General features: G+C 42.2%; 3 protein-coding genes across 3 annotated transcripts; 1 reads left to right on the top strand and 2 right to left on the bottom strand.

The window, feature by feature from the left end:
- Window positions 1-974: 974 nt before the first annotated feature.
- Window positions 975-1343, top strand: CBG23722 (the record flags this gene model as incomplete). The annotated part of the gene is made up of 2 exons (XM_002632552.2): window positions 975-1031; window positions 1293-1343. 2 exons carry the CDS (start codon window positions 975-977, stop codon window positions 1341-1343), a joined length of 108 nt encoding a protein of 35 aa, XP_002632598.2.
- A 1398-nt stretch (window positions 1344-2741) lies between these two features.
- Window positions 2742-12411, bottom strand: CBG23721 (the record flags this gene model as incomplete). Its single annotated transcript, XM_045240881.1, is given in 10 exon segments — window positions 2742-2906; window positions 3786-4561; window positions 5212-6447; window positions 7155-8148; window positions 8487-8699; window positions 9013-9353; window positions 10850-11225; window positions 11241-12110; window positions 12158-12277; window positions 12325-12411. 10 exon segments carry the CDS (start codon window positions 12409-12411, stop codon window positions 2742-2744), a joined length of 5178 nt encoding a protein of 1725 aa, XP_045091144.1.
- Window positions 12412-13103: 692 nt separating this feature from the next.
- Cbr-eef-1B.2 lies at window positions 13104-15030 on the bottom strand (the record flags this gene model as incomplete). The annotated part of the gene is made up of 3 exons (XM_002632550.1): window positions 13104-13550; window positions 13693-14771; window positions 14820-15030. 3 exons carry the CDS (start codon window positions 15028-15030, stop codon window positions 13104-13106), a joined length of 1737 nt encoding a protein of 578 aa, XP_002632596.1.
- Window positions 15031-17571: the final 2541 nt, after the last annotated feature.

The raw sequence follows: 17571 nt of genomic DNA, 5'->3' as shown, positions 1-17571 counted from the left end.
TACCCCATCGATTTGTTATAATTCTGTTTGGATTTCATGGATTCCGGACCCATTGTCTGAAATGGTACCAAGCGAGGCGGCTACACAAATGGTTGGTTTTATTTGTTTATAATGGTGGCCTAACTTTTGCATTTTGAGTTTTCTAGGCCACCATGTTAAATAGGCTAGAAAACACCCCAGGGGCATGTTAAGTCATTTCGAGGCCATTTCAACATGGTGGCCAAACTTTCGGAAGTTGATTTTTCTGGGCCACCAAGGTAAATGTCCTAGAAATGACCATCTAATGGGGTTTCTAGGTCACTTAAACATGGTGGCCTAATTTTTGCAAGTTGAGTTTTCTAGGCCACCACGGTGAAATGGCCTAGAAAACACTTGGGGCGATTTCTAGGCCGTTTTTTCATGGTGGCCTAACTTTCGCATTTTGAGTTTTCTAGGCCACCGACAAAAATTTCAAAATCTTCCAGTACAAAAACAAGCCTCAAGCCTGGAACAACTGGATTTTCGTCACCTGTATGTTCCTTTTATTTTCAATCTATTGTGCGATGATCAAGAAAATCGCACGGGGTCAGAAATCGAAGGCATCAATGGCGGTAAGTTTGAAAATTCAAAAATTTTGAACTTTTTTTTGAATTTTGGCCTGAAAACATCAAAAGTCAATTTATAGGCCATCTACCATGATGGCCTAGAAAACCCGTTAGGCCGACATGTTAAAATGACCTAGAAAACATTCCGGCTGATTTCTAGGTCATTTACCATGGTGGCCTAGAAAACTCAACGTGCAAAAGTTAGGCCATCATTTTTGCAGAATTTTTTTCCAGATTTTCTTCCAATGCATCATAATCTGTTTCTTTAACACTGTCTCTGCTCTTATCTACAACGCGTTATCATTCATCACCCCATCCTTCTGGATTCTTCTATCGGGACAACTGTGTTGGTCCATCAATCACGGGTGTCCCGCGTTGATTTATGTCACAATGAATGAAACGATCAAGCGGGAATTCAAAAAATTGGTTTTCGGAATCAAGAGCAAGGTAAGATCCGCCTCTTTTGTGTGGAAGCTCCGGCCCCTCCCGCAGGTGGCTTTTGCAATTCTGCGGCGCGATTTTTTTGGTTTTTCAAAATTTCACAAATTTTAATTTTTTGCAAGTTAAAAAAAAATTTTTTTTTCAAAATTTCAAAAAATTCCCGAATCGTTGCCTTCCAACTTTCAGTCATTTTTATAAATTAACGCGCCACATAGTTACAAAAGGGGCGGAGCTTAATTTTTTTCAAGAAAAATATTTTTTTTTCAGAAAATCAGCAACACCTCATCTATCAATACAGCATCAATGTCGAGAATTTGAACTTTTTCTTTTTTTTTTACAAATTTCAATTTTTTTTTAAAAATAATAAATTTGAATTTTTCAAAAATTTAATTTCCAGAAATTTCCAGAATATTCTGAAAATCAAGAACTTCGGAATATTCTGAAAATCAAGAACCAGTTTTTTTCAAAAAAATTAGGAAATTCAGAATTTTCGAAAATTTCAGAATTTCAGAACTTTATAAAAATGGGGGGGAGCCTAAATGAATCTACAGTAATCTCTTCCAAAAAACGAAAATTCAGGGAATTCGAAATTTTATCCGAAATGGGCGGAGCCTAAATATATTTGAATCTACAGTAATCTTTTCCTAAAAAAATCAAGAATTTTTAAAATTACGATTTTAGAGAAATTCAAACTTTACTGAATTCTTCGAAACTACAGTAATCTTTTCCGTTTTCGTCTCTAAAATTCTTTGAGGAAAATGGGCGGAGCCTATTCAGATTTCCTGGGCTTTTTTCTACAAAAATCTACAGTAATCTTCTTCGTCCTTATCTCCATCAAAAGTGGGCGGAGCCTATTCAAATTCCCAGTTTGTGCTGAAACCCTTTAAGTGGGCGGAGCCTAATTTTTCATTTCCTTCGTTCTCATTCCTATTTTCTTTTCCGTTTCCATTGTCTTCTCTAAAGTGGGCGGAGCCTATTCGGATTCCTTGTGCTGAAATCAATAAAGTGGGCGGAGCCTATTCTTCCTTTCCCTTTCCCATTCCTTCGTTCTCCTTCCCCGCTTCCTTTCCATCGTCATTATTCCCCAAAATTAAGCTCCGCCCCTTTGATGGGCTCCCCTTCAAAAGGGGCGGAGCCTAATTTCCCTGTCAAAAATCTTAAAATTTCAAAAATTCTCTGAAAAATAAAATTGCAATAAAAATTTTAAAAATTATCTAGGTCGCGAGTCCTTATATCTAGAAAAATTCAATAAAAACCTACAGTAATCCTAAAAATCCCCTAATTTCCAATTTTTTTGGGTGTTTTCTAACTTTTTATTCCCCAAATTTTCAGATTATGAATGAAAAAAAAGAAAGATTTGATTACAACAGAAATTAGGGGGCGGGGTACCGGCGTGGGGCTGAAATTTTTTAGAAGGAAGTTTTTGATTTTCAGAGAGGAGGGGGCGGGGCTTAAAAAAAGAGGAGAGAAACTAGGTGGTTAAAAAATGGCGAAAAATTAAAAAAAAGAGAAAGAGAACAGTTTCTTGTTATTAAAGTCACTTTTTTGAAGAAAGGGGCGGATGATTTTTGAATAAAAAAAACTGGAGATTTTGAAGTTTCGGAAAAATTGAAAAAAAAATGAAGGAAAATGTTACAAAGATGAAGAATCAGGGTAAGAGAAAACAACGAAAATGGGTGAAAATTTAAAAAAATCGAAAAAAATTCAAAAAAAAGTTCAATGTGGATTAAATTGTGGTGGTGGATATGAGAATTGGGCGGGTGTGGGCGGAGTCACGAGGGGCGGAGCCTGTTGATACATCATCAAATGTGGTGGAATGCCTGCGACAGGAGGTGGTGGCAGTTGTGGTGGTGGAGCGGAGAAGTTTGGCGGTGGAACAGTCTGGAAATTTGAATTTATATAGAGAGATGTGGGAAAGTGGGCGGAGCCTAAAATCCCATTTTCAAGATCTCTGTAATGGGCGGAGCCTAATTTTTGCCGCAATTTCTAGATCTAAAGAATGTTGAAAGAATAGAAGGTGGGCGGAGCCTGAAATTCACTCTTCAAAATCCATAAAGTAGGCGGAGCCTATCAATTTCAAGATCTAAAGAATGTCAAAGATATGCGAAGTGGGCAGAGCCTAATTTTTTCGCGTATAAAATGCAATGTTTAGGACACTTAAAGTGGGCGGAGCCTAATGTTTTCATAATTTCCATAGCTAAAAATGTAGAGGGATCGAAAGTGGGCGGAGCCTAAAATCTTATTAATCAGAGCCTCAAAAAATGGGCGGAGCCTAAAATCCAATAACCAGTATCCCTAAAGAGAGCTATTATTTTTTCATAATTAATGAATTTTAAGAAAATTGAAAGTGGGCGGAGCCTAAAATCTGAACTTTCAGGATCCCTTAATTGGGCGGAGACTAATTCTTCTTGTAATATCCGAAAATCCGATTTTTCAAAACCCCCAGTGGGCGGAGCCTAAAGCGACAATGTCAGGATTTATAAAGTGGGCGGCGCCTAAAATCCGTCTTCCAGGGTCTCGAAAGTGGGCGGAGCCTAATCCTTTTTCCTATAATTTTCAAAACTCGAGAAGATTGAAAGAAATGGAAAGTGGGCGGAACCTAAACCCCAATTTTACAGTACCCCAAAAAGTGGGCGGAGCCTATATTGTTGGGCCAAAAATGCGATTTTCTTGATCTCCAAAATCTCTCAAAAAGTCTAAAATTCACTATTCACGACCCTTTAAGTGGGCGGAGCCTAATTTTCTTTCTAAAAAACTCACCACATCAATAGGAAAAACGCCTTGTGACAACATCGTCGGTGGTGGCTGTCTCATCTGAGCCATCAGCGTTGGCGGCGGAACCGACATCATCATCTGTGGCATCACTGGCGGTGGTGGCTGATTCAGAACCATCGGAACCTGTGGAATGACACTTGGCGTCACTGGGGTGACTGGAGCCAAGGATCTGATGGGCGTAGTCAATCTTGGAGAGTTCACAGATGATGTTGCAGATGGTGGACCACTCATTTTAGAAGGAAGGGAGGTGTTCAACGTGAGCGGTTGGGACACTTCTACTCTCTTTGGCATCTGAATTGGAGCCTGAGCCTGAACCTGCTTCTGAATCTGTTGCTGCTGATTCTGAAGCGCTTGAATCGGTTGTGGCGTCGGTGGGGCTGGCGACTGTGGAACTGATGGTGGTGGGAACGAGAATTGGTTCGTTGACACTGGACCAGAGGATCGGATACTGGATGCAGGTGAGTCTTGAGCTGACAGAGCAGAAGTCGTGACCACCGGAGACGTCGTTGCAACTGGTATCGTGATTTTGACAGGCGGCAATATGATCGTAGGCTCTTCTCGTTGAGCATTCGGGGCGAATGTGGTATGTGTGATGTTCATTGAGGATGAGGGACCGCCACGTGGCGAGTATTGTCCACCGCTTGTCGATGGTCGATTGTTGTATGGGGTGTAGCCGTGATCGTTGTTGTATTGGTTGTGTTGAGGTTGGTAGCCTCCGCTTCCGCCTCCGCCGTTTCCCCGGTGATGATTGTTATGGTAGCCTGGAAAATTCATAGTTTTTTGGGGGTCATTTTTAGGCTTATAATTTCAGCCTGAAAAGCCTTAAACCTGGAATTGGCCATATATAGGCTAAATAAGATTTAAAACGGTCTAAATTGGCCCAGGTTAGCTTAAAACCCCCTTGAATCGAGATACCGTAAAACCTCTAATAGAACGACACCCGGATCGTCCACTTTGAGCCTATATATCTCACTTCTTTGAAAAGATATCCAAAAAGTGGTTAACTAGTAAAATGTTTATCAGGATATCAGCAACATTTTACTATTTAGCCACTTTTTGATATCTTTCACAGAAAATGAGATATATAGGCTCAAAATGGACGATCCGGGTGTCGTTCTATTAGAGGTTTTACGGTAATAGGCCTTCAAGCTAATTTGGGGCATTTTAGGCTTGACTTAGGCTTATTTTTAGACGATTTTAGACTTCTTGAGTTTAGAGCTAATCTGTGGCGAATTTAGGTTCATTTTCAGCCAATTTAAGACTATTCTGAGCTAATCTATACCAAATTCAAAGTATTTTGAGCTAAAATCCAGAGACATCTGGGTCCAATGAAGGGCATATTTCAGTCAGATTCGGGTCATTTTCAGCCAATTTTCTCAGATTTTTCAAGCTATTTCAGAGCTTTTCTCACCTCCTCCTCTCCTTCTCGGCAACTGCAACCACGATCTACACTCATAATTCATCTTAGCGACCCGATCGAACGCCAAATCCTCCATTCCCGCCGGCGGATCTATGAAGATCAGCTCTTCACACGGCTCTCCTTCAGCCACAATCGGCAGCGACATGGCCGCTTTGTACTGCATCACAGCGTCAGTGTCCAGTTTCTCGTTCTCCTCGTGTTCTTGCTTGATCAACCTCTTCATATGTGTATCCTCATCGGGTACAAAGATCATACACTTCCTATTGAACTCCTCAAATCCCATCAGCTTCTTTTTTCTTCTATCTGCCATACAATTGGTCATATCCAAAATGTAGTTCTTCCTTCTACGAGGTGCCAGGGAGATCAGACGACTCATCGATTTTCCAATAATTCCTCGAAGGAAATCCGGACGCTTCAGAGTTGGCAATCGGATTCTGGGCACTCCATTCACCTTCATCGCATCGATCACAACGTCAGCACTGATCAGTGTCCAATGCTCGTGTGGATGCTCCGCAAGGTAACGACGAACCCACGTGGTTTTTCCAACTCCTGGAAGACCGACAGTCATCAGTACTGTACAGTCCTTCTTTGCTGCAGGCGCGGTGTGAGAGCGAACGAGATGAGCTCGATCCATTTCGGTGATGAACATCCAGTCACGATCCTCCGATAGTTTCCACTTCTCATCACTCAACTCCTGTCCCAGATTCACATTGATATTGGCATTTTTTGTGCAAATCGTTGGGAAAATAATATCCCCTTCTCTCAATGGAATCTTCTCGAAAGGAGTTCCAACGTCTTCTCCGTTAATTTGATAGGAAATCGAACCTTCCAGAAGATCCAGAATACAAGTAACACAATCGCCGACAAGGAAGGCTCTTGTAAACTCGTAAAAATGATTGTTGGACGCCTTCTTTCCCGTCGCAGTGATACACCATGATCCGGAACTTTCTCCGAGGGCCAGAGGCGTCGAAGCAAGCGAGAATCCCATTCGAACGTCTCCTTCCTCCTGCATAAATTCCGTTGGAAGGTGTTGCATCGATTGGAAGGCGTCGATTTGGATTTGGAAGGCTAGCCGATGCGATTTGTCCTTGTCTGTTTGTTTGAACGGAAGTTGGATTCCAAAGTTCGACCTGATGCCTCCCCACATAAGGGCTAGACCATCCTGACAGAATGGTTCGATTTGCCAAATATTCTTCTCGGCGCTCTTCACAAGGATGTCAGCATTATCTGCAAATTCAATTTTTGGAATAAAACCCCTACTTTTCGTGCTCAAAACCAGACTTACCGGTAACCTACCGGTGAATTTGAAAACTACCGAAAATTTACGAGTGTTTTACCGGTAAATTACCGGCAAACTACCAGTAAAATTCTTATTTTCCTCGAGGACTACACGAATGTTTTTTCTGCTGTTTCACTAGTTTTTTTTGACAGTTTTGCAACAGTTCTGAAAAAAAATGTCGCAGTTCTGAAACGTCGCAGTTCTAAAATGTCGCAGTTCTGAAGCGTCGCAGTTCTAAAACGTCGCAGTTCTGAAACGTCCCAGTTCTAAAATGTCGCAGTTCTGAAACTTCGCGGTTCTAAAATGTCGCGGTTCTGAAGCGTCGCAGTTCTAAAACGTCGCAGTTCTGAAACGTCGCGGTTCTAAAATGTCGCAGTTCTGGAACGTCGCGGTTCTAAAACGTCGCAGTTCTGAAACGTCGCGGTTCTAAAATGTCGCGGTTCTGAAACGTCGCGGTTCTAAAATGTCGCAGTTCTGAAATGTAGCAGTTCTGCAATGTCGCAGTTCTAAAACGTCGCAGTTCTGAAACGTCGCGGTTACAAATATTGAAAAAAAAAAACAGAAAATCTTTCTAAAAATTACCGGTAAGTTACTGGTAAATTTACCGGCAAATTTACCGAAACCGTACCAATATCACACACTGCTCAAAACTCACAATAATCCAGCTCAATGGTATCGTTATCAACTGGCACTCGTTCCTCCTCTGGAATCTGCACCAACGGCTTCTTGTCCTTCTTCTTTGGCTTGATTCCTGCCGCTATTTCATACAGCTCATTCTCATCGACCTCTGGCACTGGATCACCATGATAATAGACCTCGCCTTGTTGCTCTTCTTGCGGTCGGGTTAGAAGCGATTCTGTCATCGGGATATCCACTTGAGCGTAGTCATTCTTCGGTGCCTCCGCTACAGTAGACGAATGGAGAAGCGGTAGCGCGCGTTTGAACAGCTCCATTGGATTCTGAGGGATCTCGATCTCTAGATCCTCCATTTTCTCTTCTTCTGGAACCTCTCCAGCGGCTTCCTCCGTTTCTTGTTCCTCCTCGTCCTCATCCTCCTCATCGTCTTCCTCATCATCCATCTCTTCATCCTCCTCGTCGTCCTGCTCCATCTCCTCCTCCTCATCCTCCACTCTCGTCGTTGGCTGATACTCCCAAACCTCTTCAGTCTCCTCTTGCGCCGTCGCATCATCCAATGGATCGTACTCTCCATCTCCCAACTCCGCAGCTCGTCGTTGCCGTTCTTCAGCCAGTGCCAGCTTCTTTCGAAGCTCCTCAACCCTGTTGATGGCCTTTGGCGCGTTATCTTCTTCAGTGTACCTTGGTGGAGGTAGTGGAGGTGTCGCAGAGCTTCTTTCAGCCTTCACGCTTGGCTTGACAGCTACTGGAGCAGGTACCGACGATTCCTCTGGCTCTTCAACTACAGTATCCCGAATCACAAACTCATCATCGTCGTCATTCCCTTCTGGCTCCGTTTTCAGCACTGTCTGAGCAACTGGAGGCTTCGGTGGAGGCGGAGGCGGTGGTGGAGGAGGTGGTGGGATTGAGAATGGAGATATTGCAGAGATCGGAGCAGAAGACGTGGATTCGCGTGGCGAGAAGACGACGGGGACGGCAGTGACTGGCTCGCTCGAGAATAGCGCTTGGACGCGCTGAAAATCAATTTTTACAGTGATTTAAAGCATTCTAGCAGGGCTAGACTAACTGGAATTTCATACTTCCTGGAATTTTTTTCAATTTCAGAACTTTAAAGGTTTCAGATTGACGCCTTCTAGGTCTACGATGTTGGGAAATATTCTAGAAGCTCTCCGACGTTCAAAATTTCAGCTTTTGAAGCGCTTTGACGCGTTCTAGCCCTTCAGGCTTCAAATCAGAGCCTTCTAGCCCTACGATGAAGGGAAAAAGTTCCAGAAGCCTTCCGATGCTCAAAATTCCAAATTTTCAAGCGCTGTGACTCCGTCTAGCCCTTCTATCGCTCCCAAAAACTCACCCTTTGCAAATCCGACGTCGGCGGTGTTGCTGGTGGAATCTGAACGACAACTGGCGGCTTCGGCGGCGGTGGCGGTACGATTCCATCTAGCGTCGTTGGCTTTCTTCCTGGCGGCGGTGGTGGAACGTGCAAACTGATTCCAGACGATCGTTTCGAGATCTGTGGCACCGTGGTGAGCGATGGAGGGGGTGGAGGTGGTTGCTGGCTGGCATTCTGAAAAAGATCGCGAGTTTAGGACGGGGGAAGAGGACGATTCACACAATTATAGATATATATATGTAGACTTTGACGGAACTCATGAATCCGTAGTAAAGTAGAAAACAGTAGAAAAAAATCGAGAAAAAAAGAACATGAGAGGGGACGGGAGGATAGAAAATATTCTTTTTTTTTTGCTTTACAACACAAATATCAGGATCACAAGTTTCGTTTTTTCTTGAAGATCTTCCCATTTTTTTGAAGATGATGTCGCTGCGCCGATAAACCACCTAAACTTTTCGGCTGAAATTTTCAGATTTTTAAAACATACCGAATTGGCATAGAAATGCTGCTGCTGCTGCTGAACAGCGATCGCTTCTGGCGGCGGTTGATCGAATCTCGATTGACGACGTCTGGTGGGTTGACCTGCTGGTGGTGGTGGCGGTGGAATCATTCCAGGTGGCATCATTTTTATATGCGAAGCGTATGGATGGGATGCTGGCGGGATCTTCGCGACGACTGGTGGCTGATTGTTGAAAAATAGGCCTGGAGCGAGTGGTGGAGCGGCCTTTGCGACGTTACGAAGCTGATTTTGGGCGTAATCGGTTCCTGAGGCATCGGCTCCACCGACGGCACGTTCTGTGGGGCGTTCGGAGCGCTCCAAGGAAGCTTCTGGAAGGGTTCAAATGAGATTTAGTATAGAATTTTTGGGGATAGGATTCTTGGATTCGTCATTTCAAAACGATAAAATCTCGTTTGGCATTCAAAGAGATCAAAAATGCACAGATACTTTCTCATTAAATTTGCCAGATTTCGAAAGGAGTGAATCTAAATTTAGGCTCCGCCCACTACAGAATCTCACAAAGAGCATAAAAGCCCATTTTCAGGGTCCTAAAAGTGGGGGGGGGGAGCCAATTTCTAGACCAATTTGACGATTTTTTACTTAAATTTGACCATTTTCAACTAACTTTAAGGCTATTGAGCCAAATTTCAGAGCCATCTGGGTCCGTAGAAGGACCTATTTCAGTCAAAAATGGGTCATTTTCAGCTGAATTGTGTGGGAAATTTCAGGTTGAATTAACCGAATTCTGAGTCATTTTTGACATATTAATGGGTCATTTTCAGCCAATTTCCGGCTTTTTTCGTTACGTTAGAGCGAATTTTGGCTCGTTTTGAGTCATTTTTGGCCAAATACGGGCCGTTTTCATCGAGATTAAAACTGTTTTCCGAGTCAATTTAGAGAACATTTCTAGGTGTTTGAGCCCAAATACAGAGCTATCTGTGACCGGTGAAGAGCCTATTTCAGTCAAGAATAGATCATTTTCAGACAATTTCAGATTATTTCGAGTTAATTTAGAGCAAATTTAGCCGAGTTTTGAGCCATTTTAGAGTAAATTTAGCGTAATTTTGGTACATTTTCAGACAATTTAGAGTGAATTTCTAGTCATTTTTCCTGATAAGACAGCTTTTTATCCCAATTTCAGAGTCATTTTTTTAGTTATTCCCAGACTATTCTGAGTCAAACGGTGCCCAAATTTCAGGTTGATTTAGCCCCTATTCAGAATAAATTCTAAACAAAAAATCTCTTATGGGATTTAAAATGCACAGATATTAAAAATATCTGATATTTTCTCATTAAATTTGCCAGATTTCGAAAGGAGTGAATCTAAATTTAGGCTCCGCCCACTACAGAATAAATCTCACAAAGAGCATAAAATCCCATTTTCGGGGCCCTAAAAGTGGGCGGAGACAATTTCTAGACCAATTTGATAATTTTTTTAAAGCTATTGAGCCCAATTTCAGACCCATCTGAATCCGTTGAAAGACCTATTTCAGTCAAAAATGGGTCGGATTTCAACCAATTTCAGACCTCGCTGGGTTAATTTGAGGCAAAATTAAGCGAGTTTTGAGTCATTTAGATTCATTTTCAGCTTGTTTCAAGACAATTTAGAGCGAATTTCTAGTTGATTCAGCCTAATTTCAGAGCTATCTGCGTCCTATTACAGCCAATTTCAGACTATTCTCAGTCATTTTTCCAAAAAAAAAATTGTTCATCCCACTTTAAGAACCATTTTTAGCTATTTTCAGACTATTCTGAGCCAAACAATGCCCAAATTACTCGTTAATTTAGCCTCGATTCAGTATAAATTCTAGACTATTCCACTCACTTTTTTCGGCTTTCTCCTTATGCGTCGACGCCATCAACGCTTCGATCGCATCAATCGTCACCTCCTTCTTCTTCTTCTTCGGTATCTCCGCGGTACCGGATTCTTTCCGTTTCGCAACTTCTACTAGTGGAGTCGTTGGCGTCGTCGGAGCTGGAGCCGCCGCGGTCGCCTTCTTATTCGCCTCCATTTTGGCCTTCCACTGCGCCTGCCAATCCGGTTTTCGTGGCGCTGGCGCTGGTGCAGGTGCCGGCGGTTGATAGGTACTAGAAGACATCGTTCTCTGCTTCTTAGCCTTGTCTCTCTGGATCTGCATCGCGAGCAACGCCTCGTAGCTCTGTTCAGAGTGCTCTTTGATTCGTTTCGAATGGCGAACTGGCTCAGAGTCCGGAGCAGGCGGTGTGAAATCTGGGTCGGATGACGTGGCGTATTCCTCGTCGATGATTTCCTCTTTTATTCGCACCACCTTCTTCTTCTTCTCCTTTTGAGACTTTTCTACCTCTTCCTCATCAGAATCTGGAACCTCCTCCTTTATCTTCTGCTTCTTTCTCTCTGGCTCTTGAATTTCCTCCTGAATCTCCTGTTGTAGCTCTTGGAGCTCTTGCGGCTCCTCTTGCACCTCTTCCACTTCATCTACCATTGATTCCTCGGCTTCCAGAAGCTTCGCACTCTTCTTTCGAGCCCTCTTCTCCTCGGACCTCGAGGTTACGACTTCTGGTAACTTCCCATTCTTCTTAGGAGTTGCTACAACTTCAGAGACGATTTCTGGAGCTGCAGGAGCTTCTGAAGTCGACGGAACGTCTTCTGGAACCTCCTCTGGCTCCTCAGTCTTCACAACGACCACTGTTTTTTTCTTGTCTTTTTTCGGTGGTGCTGGAGGAGGATTCGACTTTCTTCCACTTCTTCTACTTGGTGGGACGTCTTCTGGCTTTTCTTCAGGCTCCTCTTCTGGTTCATCGTTCACCTGCTTTGGCGGCCTTCCTGGAGCCTTTCTCTTGCCTCTGGGAGTTGGAACAATGACTACAGGAGCATCCTCCTCCTCCTCTTCTTCTTCTTCATCTGGCACCTCTTGCTTTATAACCTTCTTCTTGGCTTCTGAAGGCTTCCGACCGCGTTTGGGCGGCTCGATGAGCTCTGAGACATCGGGCTTCTCATCCTCCTCCTCTTCTGTTTCCACTTCTTCCTTCACCACCTTTTTTCCCTTCTTGGCAGAGTTTGTGCCCTTCGGGGTGGCTTTTTTGGCGGCCGCTGGAGGTGGTTTTTTCTGAAATTTCTGATTTTTTCAGCCAAAAATTTTACTTTGCAACTCACAGCTACTGGAGTCCCTGCTGGCGCTGGAATCGTGCCATCCTCGATGTCTAAAAACTCCAACAGCCTGTCAGCCAACACCGTCTGCACGCCATTTGTGTCTAGACCGCGGTCTTGGAGCTCCTGGAATTTCAAAATTTCCATTTCCCGCTCTATTGGAAATTTTTTACCTTCACAAGCCGATTTTTCGGCAACAACGGGACCGTGGCTTTGTTGAGACTACTACCATTGGCACCACTGCGACGAGAGGCACGCATACCTGGGAAAAATTTTGATTTTTAAAAGTTTTAAATCGAAAAGGGGTTTATTAGGCGAGAAGGAGGACAAAAATCGCTTGAGACTGTACGCGAAACTGTGTGAAAATCGATAACGCGTCTTCGAAAACAATGGGGCAAAACTGACGAAATTTCGTAAGGCGAAAATCGCGATTTTGTGAGTTTTTTTCAATATTTTGCGATGAAAATAGGTTTCTCAACATGTAAAATATTATTTTACATTCGAATTTGCTCGAAAACTAGATGAAAATTCATTGAAGTCGCGCGAAATTGGGTGAAATTGAATCACGCGAACAATGACGCTTGGCGCGAAACGCGTCACACCACTGACGCATTTCGCGTGCGTCGTTGGCGCATCTCTCGTTTTTCGGTGGGAAATTTGAATAACTTACTGGTGTCAGTTTTTGGTGTCTGTCGGTCATTTTAAGCAAAGAAACAGGCTAGAAAAACGAATTTATTAGGTCAAAAATGTGAAATCTTTCTCTGAATTCAAACTTTATCGAAATGGGTTGTTCAGTATTACAGAGCAGAGGTTTCGAAACCGGTTGTTGTTCGAATTAAATGCAAGAAAAGAGGCTTTATTCTTAAATAGAAAACAAACAAAAAGGAAAATGTTTCACAGATAACATAATCAGTATAAAAAATATACTTTTTTAAAATCAAAACGAATGTCCTTAGATCTTATTGAAGGCAACAATATCCACCGATTGAACGTGGTCTTCGAAGTCTCCGGTGATCTTCTCGATCAGATCGTCGACGGACACCTTCAGATCCTCGATGACGGTGATAATTTGGAGCTTCTTGATTCCGTATCCAATTGGCAAGAGCTTCCCACCTCCCCAGACGAGTCCGTCCATCTCGATGCTTCTGACGAGCTTCTCCATCTCCACGAGATCGGTCTCGTCGTCCCATGGCTTCACATCGAGAATGACCGAAGACTTGGCGATCGGTCCAGCCTTCTTGGCCTTCTTCTCAGCGTAGGCGGCGAGACGCTCCTCGACGATCTTCTTCTTTTCCTCGTCTTCCTCCTCGTCTTCGGATCCGAAGAGATCGAAGTCGTCGTCGCCAGCAGCCTCTTCCTTGGCTGGAGCAGCAGCAGCAGCAGCTGGAGCAGCGGAGGTCTGAAAATAGAAATTTTAGATCGAAAAATACATTTTAAGGGATTTTGAACCTCTATAACACTTGAAACTATCATTTTTGCGACGGTTTTCTTTCTATAACCAAAACAACTAACAAAAATTACTTTAACAATTAGGTCAACACAATTGGCAGCTCTTCTTGCTCAATTCTTTCCTCAATTCGGCACCGCAGCTCTTCATGAATCCTTCCACACATCTCCCGTCCCATCGGCAGCTTCCAACCTTGCCAAATAATTCGATAGATTCTATTCGGTAGTGGTGGATCAGGGCAAATCGAACGGAGACTCTCTACTTCTGTGATTTCAGCGAGACAGTTCCCGGACAACGATTTTATCAGATCCATCGCCAGACGTTCACCGTGTATTTCAGATTCTTTGAACAAAAACGACAAATCCTGGGTGTAAAATGGTCTGTAGTAGTTGAAGCCGGAGTTTGCGCCAGTTTCGGCTCTTCGGAAGTCCTCCAACGACTCCTGCTGATTATCACACTTCTTAAAACCCAGTGTCAGCCCTTCTCGATTATTGAATCCCTTCTTGGTCTCTTTGTAGCCCGATGACTTGTACGACTTGAACCGCTCGGTATCGAAAATCTCCACACTATCCAGAACGAAGCCTTCCTCGGCACCCAAATAAATTGCTTGCCAGGAATCCTTTTTATGCGTCGGAAGCTCCGAAATCCACGGATTTTCGACTTTCTCAATGCCGGATTGGCCAGTGGCAAGGCTCAGAAGGAATCTGGCGTCGTTGTTCATGATTGTGTGCAGAGATTTGAAGATTCCAGTCAGCAGGATCTTGCTTTTCCGCAGGTTGGTCTTTCCGCCAGGGTGTGGGAAGTTCATGATAATCGTATGGAATTGGTTACACCAACGAGCTGGCAAATCTGTGGCGTCCACCCCGAACACCAAAACAGCGTTTTTCAGAGCTCCGAGAGCTGCTAGTGTATCGTCTGCGTGATACTTTCTGATAAATTCCTCTCGGGAATCAAAAACAGTCGCAAAATAGATATTTCCAGGGTCAGACGAGGCGATGGCAAGCGAGAATGAGAGATTCCCGTCGCCAAGGATCAAAACGTGACGATTTATCATTACCTGTCCCTTTTTGAAGGTGGAGATCTCGAGCTGGAGCTCGGCGACGAGACTGGCCAACTGGTCAACCTTCTTGACGAGGGCGGAGTGCTCTTGCTGGAGTTGGGAAACATCACCGCCTGAAAAATTGGAATTTTAGTGTTTTTGATAAAAACGCTGTCGCTTACTGTTTCCTCCCTTGTTGACGGCTTTCTCAGCGTGGCATTTGGCGTGTCCAACAGCTTCCTTGAGCTCGCTGCCCTTCTGAGCTCCCGAGCATCCTGGCTTCACGTCGGAGAAGACGCGCTTTCCTCCGTAGTGGAGTTGCTCGCCGTGAGCGACCTCCAAAGCGTGTGCGTTGAAGTGACGGACTTCGGAGAGGAGACCTTCGACGGACATAATGATTACCTGCAAAACTACTTGTTTAGAAGAGAGGTTATTCGGAAAAAAGGCCATAAAAAATATTGTGATAAAGAATTTTCGGAAAATTAGAACTTTAACAAGGTGAGATAGAGATTTGCGAGCTAAAAATGACAAATAAAGGTGTCAACTGGCCTAAAATAATTTCTAGAACAAAAATTTCGCGGGGAAATCCAAAAATTCGCGCTGAAAACCTCAAAAAACCGGAAAAAAATGCCGAAAAATAGGCAGTCCAGATTTCGTCGCGAGACCCAATCGGCGCCAAGGCGTGTGCGCCTTTGAATCTTTTTAGCGGGAGTTTAAATTTAGGCTTTTTAAATATCGGTTTTAAGTGATTTTTTTTTTTCGATAGTTTCAATCAAAAGAAACGAATTTTGATTAATTAAAAATTATAGAAATAAAACTTAACAAATGCGCTCTATTGTACACCAGCTGGCTGTCAGGAACGGTCCTCCTTCTTTTTTGAATTTTTTCCACCTATCGATTTTCGGTTGAAAAGAGTCAGAAATGAGCCTTCGAGAAACCATTTTGGCTTTTTCACAACTCCAAACACGGAACAGATTACCGAAAAAATCAAAAAGAAAAACACCAAAGCTAAAGAATCAATTCCCTCTATTAGAGCTTCCCAGACTATTGTTACTCGAATGTATCGTTAACTTGGATCTATTGGAAATGTGAGTGTTTTCTTTTTTTTTCTTACCGATGTTTTGATTTTCTTCAACGAAAATCAAACTCAAAGCCTATTTGAGTCGTCTGAACATCCGAATTAATTTTCAAAAAATCTCATCTTTTTTTGTTGTTGACAACTGAAACATTACAAATGTTTAAGACGCATTCTCTGTAGAACTCAACTTCAGGCCTATTATCCACTGTACAGAAAAATTCAAACTTGCTTTTTCTGGCTGATTTTTCATATATTGCATGTTTATGGACTTCTAAGGTATATGAGATGTAGTTTGTCCCAACATGTCCCACACCTGCAAAAATATGGTCGTGGGGTGTCTAGAAAAAATTTTTTACAAAAGTGAAATAACGATTAGGTCTTATCGTATAACGTTTTTAGGCACTATTTTGAACATTTTTTGTATTGGCACTACATTTATATTCTTCCATCTTTCATGGAAAAATTTCAGTTTTTTGAAAAAAAGCTATTTTCTGGACCAAAAAATGACCGTCCTGGAAACAATTCCCATTATTTTATAAAATTAAACATGAATTTAGATTTTAAACTAAAAAATACATTAGAAACTGTTTTGAGATAAGAGATAAACCTGAGTCCCCTACAAGTTTTAGGCCCAAATGTGCCCAAAAATGAGGTTTCACCATGTGGGAGAGTACATGGCAACAAAAATTCGACCAAAATCGACCCTCTCCGATTTTGTTCAAATTTTCATCAGATGTAGTATTACTCTCGTCCGAAATCAATGCACGTTGCGGCCGAAAATTTACTCAAAATCGCATCGTCTGTCGCACAGCGAAAAAACTAATTGATGCATGCGCCTTTAAATACCGTACTTCGGACGTTTTTTATTGTGGGCCCTATTTGGCTGTTTTTTTTCTATTTTATAAGAAAAATACATTAAAGATTTATAAGAATTACACAAAATTAGACAGAAACAAGCGAAAAAATGAGAGAAATTTGAGAAAATTCGATAAATGTTGAGGTACTGTATTAAAGGGGGACTCCGACCAAAAATTTTTATTGCAGTAAAATGTGTTAAAAGTTATCTATTTTCCTAATATTATTGCAAAAAAATTTAAAAGAAATCCGAAATCCTCACGGTATTTAAAGGCGCATGCATCAATTAGTTTTTTCGCTGTGCGACAGACGATGCGATTTTGAGTAAATTTTCGGCCGCAACGTGCATTGATTTCGGACGAGAGTAATACTACATCTGATGAAAATTTGAACAAAATCGGAGAGGGTCGATTTTGGTCGAATTTTTGTTGCCATGTACTCCCCCACATGGTGAAACCTCATTTTTGGGCACATTTGGGCCTAAAACTTGTAGGGGACTCAGGTTTATCTCTTATTTCAAAACAGTTTCTAATGTATTTTTTAGTGTAAAATCTAAATTTCATGTTTAATTTTATAAAATAATGGAAATTTTTTTCAGGACGGTCATTTTTTGGTCCAGAAAATAGCTTTTTTGCATACTTGTAACGGGCCGGGTCGGGGATCTGGAATGTCCGCANCAAAATCANAATATATATTTGAAAATGTCTCATTCTCAGCTTTCGAATGATATAGGCCTCATATCAAAGTCCCATACCCCAGTTACAACCTTCCCTAGTAAAAATGAAAAACTTGTCTGAAAATAATTTTTTACTGATGACAAACTTTTAAGCGCTCAATTATTATTGATTCAATTAATTTTTTTGATTCAATAAATTTTTCGGAAATAGTGAAAACAATAATGCAAAAGGAATGAAATTAAGTAATAGTATTGTGAAAAAAAATCATAACAAAAATCATTAAAGAGGGACTTTTTTGGCAATAATATTAGGCAAATACACTGC

Source organism: Caenorhabditis briggsae, assembly GCF_000004555.2.
Source record: "Caenorhabditis briggsae AF16 supercontig from assembly CB4, cb25.NA_033, whole genome shotgun sequence".
NCBI lineage: Eukaryota > Metazoa > Nematoda > Chromadorea > Rhabditida > Rhabditidae > Caenorhabditis > Caenorhabditis briggsae.
Note: the sequence above shows the minus strand (reverse complement) of the source record. Positions and strands in the feature narration are given on the sequence as shown.